Below are 9,360 nucleotides of genomic sequence, written 5' to 3'. Positions count from 1 at the left end.
AAAGTTTCTTTGGAATCCAAAACCATTTGGAAAATTATTTATATAAAACACTATTATTTAAGCAACAAATAAACAGCAGCTAGTTTTGTAGGCCCACAGAAGGTAGTGAAGAAATCATTAACAATAGATACACTTTGTGTAACTCCCAAATTGTAGTCACTGCTTTAGCCTCAGTCGTTAGCAAATCAGTATGCCCAAGTACAAACATTACTAACAATCATTGCTGAGAGAGTTTTATATATCATTCTTTAATACATTTGATATTTTACAACTAAGTAAAATAAACACTACAGCAAATATCTTCAAAATCTGTACAAAGTTTGATACAGAACAACCAGTGGGTTGAAAATAAGAATCTAAAATGAACCACACTGACTTTTCTTTGCAATTATCTACAAAATCCAGTTGGTCTTAATGTTCTTCTAAAATTCCCTTGCATGTATAAAAATAAATTAATAAAACAATACTCTTCCAGTCAACAGCACAACTGCCAATTAGAAATATTATAAACCAAAATATTTAGGTTTTATATTTCATTTTTCCTCACAATTACTCAAATTCACCAAAGAATATTTATAGATGAAGTACAAACTGTGCAACATTCAACCTCGAGATTTATTAGTTCAAATACTCTTACAGTTGGATCTGTGGAGGGGGTCAGACAACAGATTGTTCAAATTGGTTCAGCCATATAGAGAGCTGGGAATTCCCTCCAAGAAGAAAGACTATGTACTATTGGAAATTCCTGCTGCTGTGACAGGAATAGTGATTGTGTGCATACTCAGCTGTCTGGAGTTATTTCACAATGGACCTAGCAACAGGCACTTGGTTAGGCTGACAGCCAACACATCCCTCAAAGGAATCTTCCCCGGTGGCAGGCTAATCCATTTCTTCCACTTTATAGATTGATCTTGTCCCCCAGCAGCCAAAGAAATCTCAGAAGCCTATTGCACCACAACTGACTAGCTATGCCAGCAGTGGTCCTGGAAGCATACCACATTCACAGCAAAGGAACAGGACACAACACACAATGCATGCAATGTAGAACTGAAGTGATGCAAATTTCAAGTCCTGCCTGTCACAGCTGCAGAACTAGGTACAATTTTTTGCAATGTAACTTGCATTTGTAATTTAAAAGATATCTAGGTTTTATTTAAAAATCATAATTTTACTTCCATCTAAACAGTTCAAGACAAGCACAAAACCAAATGATTCATGTTTTACCAATGAATTTGAAAACAGGTTCATTTTTCGGATTGCTCCATGTCTAATGTCTCTTAAATGAGAGAAGTTTCATATTAGTGCAATCAAGCTGCAAGATTAGTAAACCAAATGTTGTGATATAGGAGCATTTATCAAAATTATTTGGGGTACTTGTTCATATATGGTGACTTTCAGTGTATTTGCCACTCTCCTTTAAGGTCCTCCAACCACACGAGTAAGATTCCATTGGTTAAATTGCTGTGAAAATGGGATAGACGTTCTGGAATTTACAAATCCTGTGTCAACTCTTTTCCTGTGTAACAGGACTTCCTTTGTCACTGAGCCTCTGAAAAAAAGAAAGTACTGTATCAACATTTTTCCACGTGTATAATTAATTTATACAGTGTCTCACTTCCATTTCCTAAGTCCCTTTACTGACAGTCATAGAGTCATGCAGATGTACAGCATGGAAACAGACCCTTCAGTCCAACTCGTCCATGCCGACTAAATAGCCCAACCTCATCTACTCCCATTTGCCAGCCACTTGGTCCATATCCCTCGAAACCCTTCCTATTCATATATCCATCCAGATGCCTTTTAAATGCTGTAACTGTACCAGCCTCCACCACTTTCTCTGGCAGCTCACTCTACAGACGCATCACCCTTTGTATGAAAAGGTTGCCCCTTAGGTCCCTTTTATATCATTCCCCTCTCATCCTAAACCTATGCCCTCCCATTCTTTACGCCTACGCCCCCCCCCCCCCACCCAGGAAACAAATCTTGTCTATTTATCCTATCCATGTCCCACATGATTTTATAAACCTCTATAAGGTCACCCCTCAGCTTCCAATGCTCCAGTGAAAACAACCCTTATTTCAAATTGCCCACGGTTTCAAAATATTTAGTTTAAAATGTAGTCACAGTATTGCAAAAATGTGTAGGTTAACAAAAACATGATTTTAAGAGAACTGCTCACACCATTCAAACCAAATACAGAGATTCAGATATGTACATATGTTTTAAACAAGTCTAATTAAAGAGTTTGAATTTGTGTTTAATTTCAGCAGTTTGGAAATACAATTCAATTATACATCAAAAAGCAACAGAATAAAATATCTCCTGTTAGAAGCTAAAGTATACTGTTATAGGCTATGACACTTACTGCAACTTTTGGTGTGCAAGTTTCATTATGAATGGATATGAAAGGATTGGGATGGGCTGAGTGAAGTGGTTGAGTTTGGGCATTTGCCAGTAGGTTATTTATAGGGATTGGTGCTGTTCCAGTGATCTGCAGCTGTTGTAGCTCATGTTGTTGATGATGGTGGTGGTGGTGGTGCTGTTGCTGCATTATCTGATAAAACAGAGCTTGATGTTGTTCCTGGTGACAAGGCATGCAAAATATGAATTTAACATTAATTGGCAGCACAAAATAGCATTGAGTACTTTAATTATAAATACATAGATCAAGAGTAATTAGGACAGAGGTATAAAAATAATGTACTTTTAATGGAGTATGTAAAGGCAAAATACCACAGAATATACTCAGCAATCTAACAGAAATAATTAACAAGCCATAGGTCAAATTCAGTTACTCCTATATCCTCTCAACCCTAAAAAAATTCCAAATTCACCAAGACTGCCTACATCTACCTCCATAATATTGACTTACCTTAGTTCACCTTCAACATAATCACAACAAGCTGCCACCTTTTCTCAGAACATGCTAATGTCTGTCAAAGTATCTCCGGCAATACTGGCAATATTACTGTTGCCTTTGCCATCTCTATTGGCTCCTGACTCTAAGCTTAAATTGCTGCATGATTTCCTCCACTGACAGTGCAAACTACTCCAATCTGGTAATCTGCAGTTCTCCAAACTCTAGCCTGCTTTGCAACTCCAAATCCTTTACTATTTTGGCTAACTCTTTCAAGGGTTTTCTCAAAGTCTATTTTTTGAAAATGTAGGCAGCTACAGTTAACTGGTGCCTGTATTTCCCATGCTCTAAGCATTTTGGAAGTCGAACAGTCCCATCTAAACCAAAAACCATAAAAATTTAAAATGCAGCACCATCCAATTCCCAAGATTGCTGGTTTTGAGACACTATACCTGTAGTACTTTCTTCCAAGTCTCAGTGATTATTACTCTGGTGTCCTACAGGATGTTCTCCATACATAAGCCATACAAATGCAAATATTTTTTATTTAATCGTAGTATGTGCATTTCGGTGGCAATGCAAGCATTGGCTAGGGACATGCAACCAATCTTGGATTTACGGAGTGGCTCACTCAGCTCGTATCAGAGGACAGTTAAGAGTCAACTAAATTGCTATCGTTCTGGAGCTATATATAGATCAGACCAGGTAAGGATGGCAGATTTCCTTACCAAAAGGACAACACTGAACAAGATGGATGTTTACGTCAATACATGATGATTGTCATGGTCTTTTAATTCCATATTTTAAAAATTTCACCAGAAACCTAGTCCCCAGAACATTACACTACTTTCCTAGTGACAATATCATGAGGCCATCGCTCTCCCAAATTGGTACACATTACAGCAACAATCACTATTACATTGGACACATGATATATTTAATTTGTATATCCAGAGTGTCTGGTCTAGCCAGACATCACACTGGATGGAATTCTGAAGTGGACAAGGAATATGAAGAAGCTATGCTATGCAACAATCTCACAATGAGGAACAAATGTGACAGGCAATTTAGGGGAACAGTGGAGTTTGAAATCTGTATCTACTATGGATGTCAGAAGCGAGAGGACAAAAAATTTGACACATCTTCACAAGCCATCTCTAAAAACAGCAATGTTCAGCTTAAGACATTAACTTTTAGTGAATAAATGTCTCCATGTTGTTGCCTAGCCTTGATAGCAATATATTTCTTGATGTCAAAGGTAATATCACAACACACAGTTGATTACTCAATGTTGTGACATTGGCTTTGCAATATTTACTTGATGTTTAATTTCTGAATTAGAAGTCCAGATTTTAAAACAAGCTTTTGTCTTATTTTAATTGCAACCGGTCCATCATGTTAATTTAGCAATGTAATTTCTTGAGACAAGCAAGCCCTTTCCAGTTTTGGTCAAACTAAATGGTTGAGACCTCCGCATCATATGTGGAACAGAATCACAATCATTTGGCTCATCATGCTGTACCAGGTCTTCAAACAAGTAGCACTGCCTAGTGCCAATCTCCTGCTTTATCCCTCATACCTTTCTATCTTAATAATCATCCAATGCCTTCATGAAGGTTTCAATTAAACCTGCCTTCATTATGATTCAAGGCAGTGCACTCCATAACTACTCTCTCTTGTATCATCCTTGCTTCCTTTGCACATCATTTTAAATCTATGCCTTTTGTTCTTGTGCCTATTACAGACAGGAACAGCTTCTCCCTATCAACTCTATCCAGCTATTCATGACTTTGAAAATCTCTGAAATCTCCTTTCAGACTTCTTTTCTCCAAGAAGAACAGTCCCAACTTTTTAAAATCTATTATTCTCATAAGTTTCTCATTCCTGGAACCATTCTTGTAAATTGCTTCTGCAGTCTCTCCAATGCATTCATATCTTTCCTACAATATTCAAGCCGAGAGCTAATAAATATCTAATACAAATTCAATATTACCTCCTTGTTCACATACTCTATGCCCCTATTAATAATGCTGAGGACACAGTATGCCCCACTTGTCCTTCCACCTTCAATGATTTCTGCACATATATACCCAGGTTCCTTTGCTCCTGTGCCCTTTTTAGATTTGAACCGTCTATTTTGTATTGTCTTTCAATATTCTTCCAACCAAAGTGCATCACCTCATACTTTCCTCATTGAGGCACACATTTATTACCTACATCTATTACCTATGCCCACTTCACAAACTTGCTCATTTTGGAGTTCCACACTGTCTTCCTCAGTTTACAATTGTTCTCAGCTGAAAGTCATCAGTAAACATTGAAATTGTCCCCTGTACACTGCACATCATTAATATACATCAGGAAAAATGGAGGTCCTAATACCAACCTCAGGAAAACCTCCAATATAATCACCAAAGTGGTAGGGTATTACATTTTCAGCTTAGTTTATTTATACACTTAAAATCTTCTCAAAATCACAATTTAATTTATACTTGCAAACAATTTACTTAAAATAGAAAACAATTATATTTATTGTAAATAACATGATATCAAATTAATAAGCTTTCTTCCATCAATTTTAAATATCATAAAAGAATAGTCTTACTGGAGTGAGCTGCTGGGATGGCAACAATTGTTGAAGTGGTTGTTGCTGTTGGTGAAATAACAGTTGTCTTTGCTCAGAAAGTAAACTCATTCCTGGCACACTAAAAAATAGAAATATTTTGCAAAAAATATACAAAATACAATTTTGAAAAAAAAGGCCTTCTAAACTATGCATTTTTTAAAGGATTTGATTAATGAATTTCATCATTTGATCTAGTTTTTTTAAAAAATCTTTTTGTTTTGCAAGGGAGAATAATGATGAGAGTACTTTAGCCTAAATAATTTCAGAATAGCATTGCCATCTGATTGTTGGACTTACTGACAAGTATCAATCTCACTCCACACATTGTATAATGACTCTGTAAATAAGTACAGCATGCTGATTGGAACTGTGCCATAAATATTTCTGCTTTAACACCAGGTTTGTGCTAACTGAACAAATATCATGGATGGCCTTAATATTCAGAGAAGGAGTTAAAATCAAAGGATGTGCCATGTTAAGCAGAGTAGGTAGCTAATGCTTTGTTGATATCCACACAACACAATGACAACAAGGTCATCCAATGCCATAGTGCCATCTGTGCAAAATAGGAATGCAATTGGGAATTTAAAAGTCAAGTGAAAGAGTTATTTGCAGTCAGTTTTAGCCAAGCCTCAACCAACACTGGTGGTGGGATTGGTCATAACCCCAGCTAATAAAGGGAAAGCATAATCCAGTCCTGTCTACTGGAAATTACATAGCATGAGTATTTGGAGAATAGAATCTATTTCAAGATACTATAGAATTGAGGAATATACAGTATCCTTATTACTGTTGAATTACAGTAAAGATGTGAGAATTTAATACATTCCCATCCTCTGTAAAGCATCTTTGAACATATATTTCACCACTAAGGGAGAACGCCTTCAAAACGGCTTTTAAAAAATATAGTTGGAGAAAGAACGGCAGAGCTAGGAGGAGTGGGGTGAGGTAAATCAGAATTGAGTCAAGATGAGAGGTTGGAAGTGATTGACTTAGTGAATTGGATACCAGTATAGTTCAGCAAAGAAAGGGGAAATGCATAAATGAGACTTTGCTGGATAGAGTGAGAATGGCTGAGGATGACGAGAGTTGTGATATGGGTTGAAAAATGAGGAACACAATAGAAAATATGATGGAAAAGTCATCAGAAATGATGATTTTGACAACAATGACACAAGAGATGGTCAAGTCAAAGATCTAATAGAAATATCTGGCATTTAAACGCACAGTTAGATCCGATCCAATTTTATTAATGATCGAGTACACCACCAAGCATACAAAATGCTCATCAAACTGGAATATAAATTGGCACTCTAATTCCAAACTTTGTTATTGATTGCCAGATAGTTTACCAGAGCAACTCAGCAGACTTCATGAAGTTTTCATCTCACCATGTACTGTGCAGAGATGGATTTGTAATATTCACAAGGTATTTATTAAATGTATACATTCATACTTTAATGGTCAGGTTTTTAACAGTGTTACCTTCAGTTAGTTTCTAAGTTAACTTTTAAATAAGCCAAATCATGAAGTAGAGCCTTTATAAGTCTTAAGCACCGAAATGTCATCAGCCTGAAAAATATCCATTAACTAATACTCTTTTTTTATTACTGTCAATTTTGTATCCATGTTGCTACTGTTCCTTTTATATCATGACCTGTAACTTTCCTATAGCTAAGCCACTGTGTCAAAGCATATCATTTGCTGAACTAAAGGGTGGTAGAATCTCATTAACAGTTTAAACACATTTTACCACATCTAATTTAAAAATGGCAGGCCAAGCAAGAAAACTGTGGAAGCATGTATTTTTTTAAAGTAGGTCTGTCTTGAACTAGAAACATCTTGTTAAATATCTTACATTACTTTTGCTAGATTCTTGCGGAATCCTTTTGCTTTTTTCCACTGCAAATTTCTACACAGGACTGGAATTAGGGTGTGCAATTGCACAATCTGGCCACATGATGGTAGTTTGAAGAAAACCTCCAAGGTTGCTCTCAACTCTGATACTTTGTTGTGCAATCCCAATGCAGTTCATCTCTTTGGCTAAGTTTACATTAAACATGATTTTAAAGTTTAAATTTGTTCTGATAGCTGATCCCCTATAGTTCTTCATAAAGGAGTCAAGGGCAGGTGAATTGAGTTTCAAAAACTGATTTATTTTGCCCTGAATGGTGCTCAGCATTGAATGCTGTAGGAGCTGCACATATCCAAGCACTTATAAGTGGTGGGCAGATTTTGGAAAGTCAAGAGGTGAGTTATTCATTATAGAAATGACAAGTCTTTTATCTAATCCAAAGCTCACAATTATTATGTTTGCATTCATTGGTAATCTTCAGCAAGATTTTCAGAAATGATAATCATTGTCAATGAATGTTCAAAGGAGATGCTTTGATTCTTGGATGCAGGGACATAATATACAATAGCCAGATTTGCAGATGACACGAAAATAGATGGAAAAGTAATTTGCAAAGCGGAAATAAGAAATTTATAAATGGCTATGGATTGGTTAAGAGAACAGGCCAATTTGACTGAAGTTTAATTGGCTAAGTGTTAGGTTATTCATTTTGATTGGAAGAATAAAAAAAGCTTATGTAAATGGAAAGAAACTTAAAATGCTTAAGTGCAGCGGGATCTGAGTGTCTCTTGCATGAGTTGCGGAAAACTAGTATTTAGGTACAGAGTGTAGTGCTGGAAAAGCACAGCTGGTCAGTAGGAGAATCGACGTTTTGGGCATAAGCCCTTCATCAAGCCCTGCTCCTCTGATGCTGCCTGACCTGCTGTGCTTTTCCAGTAATACACTCTTGACTCTGAGCTCTAGCATCTGTAGTCCTCACTTTCTCCTAGTATTTAGGTACAGCAGGTAATAAAGGAGGGCAAATAGAATTTTGGCATTTATTGCTAGAGGAATATCTGCTCCCCTTGTCCTCCCCAATGGTAGAGGTTGCAGGCTTGGAAGGATCCAGAGTGAATTACTGCAGTGGATTTTGTTGATGGTGTACAGTGGTACTAATGCATATTAATGAAAGGGACAGAATATTTGAAGTGTATTACTTTCCACTATCACAACTGAATGTGGCAGGACTAGAGAGCTTAAATCTGATCCATTGGCTGCAGGATTGCTTAGATTGTTGGGCATATAAATAGACATAATTCCACCAGCTTGGTACCTCATTTTTAGATATGGTTGGCCCTGCTCCTGGCAAGCTGTCTTATACTTTTTAAACCAGGTCATTGAAGTCCTGCAGTTAGAGTACACAGTGTGTCCTTAACATCCTAACTGTTTCCTCCATATGACCATCAACATGGAGAAGCATTGATTCATCAGCTGAGGGAAGGTGGTGGGTGGAAATCTGCAAATAGTTTTCTTGCTTATGCTTGACCCAAAGTAGCTTTACAGAGTCACAGTTGAGGACTTGCATGACAACTCCTTCCTGACTGCTTCCCATTATGCCACTTATGGGAGGGCCCTTGATGGGACAGGACATACAGGAATGGTGGTGGAGGTGCCAGGATATGATTCATTGAGTATGACTATATTAGGTGTTACTCCCAAATCTTTGCAGCATTTTCCATACTGGGAATTGTGCCGAGTTAACATTGCTTTTTCTGGAGCTCAGGTCATTGCCAGGTAGTTGATCTTGTTTTATTCTTATTTGACTTTTCCCTGTAATTATGATACCATAGAGGTTTATTAGACTATTTCAGGGAGCATTTAAGAGAGAATCATTCTACTGTAGGTCTGGAATCACATGTAATACAGACAAGCTAAAAGTTAGATTTCCTTCTCAAAAAGGACATTATTAGACATGGGTTTTGCAACAATCAAATAGTTCCACTATTATGAGAACAGTATTTCATCTATTAATTAAGATTTGAC

The 9,360-nt window shown here is 36.9% G+C and overlaps 1 protein-coding gene across 9 annotated transcripts in view; it reads right to left on the bottom strand.

The window, feature by feature from the left end:
• Window positions 1-229: 229 nt before the first annotated feature.
• mllt10 (MLLT10 histone lysine methyltransferase DOT1L cofactor) overlaps window positions 230-9,360 on the bottom strand; it is a 294,669-nt gene continuing 285,538 nt past the window's right edge. For 8 of the 9 annotated variants that reach the window (XM_087987375.1, XM_087987379.1, XM_087987377.1 and 5 more), the window contains 3 exons: window positions 5,463-5,562; window positions 2,366-2,581; window positions 230-1,549 (listed from right to left, as the gene is read on the bottom strand). In XM_087987375.1, coding sequence (XP_087843501.1) covers window positions 1,505-1,549; window positions 2,366-2,581; window positions 5,463-5,562 — 361 coding nt within the window. In that variant the 3' untranslated portion in view covers window positions 230-1,504. Of the gene's footprint in view, window positions 1,550-2,365; window positions 2,582-5,462; window positions 5,563-9,360 lie in introns of those variants that run through there. The other variant, XM_087987376.1, reaches the window with a different exon arrangement.

Source organism: Chiloscyllium plagiosum, unplaced genomic scaffold (assembly GCF_037043375.1).
Source record: "Chiloscyllium plagiosum isolate Xiang-an unplaced genomic scaffold, Cpla_swu_hap1 HiC_scaffold_5, whole genome shotgun sequence".
In the NCBI taxonomy this organism is placed as follows: Eukaryota; Metazoa; Chordata; class Chondrichthyes; order Orectolobiformes; family Hemiscylliidae; genus Chiloscyllium; species Chiloscyllium plagiosum.
The sequence above is the reverse complement of the archived record's forward strand: the minus strand, read 5'-3'. Positions and strand labels throughout refer to the sequence as shown.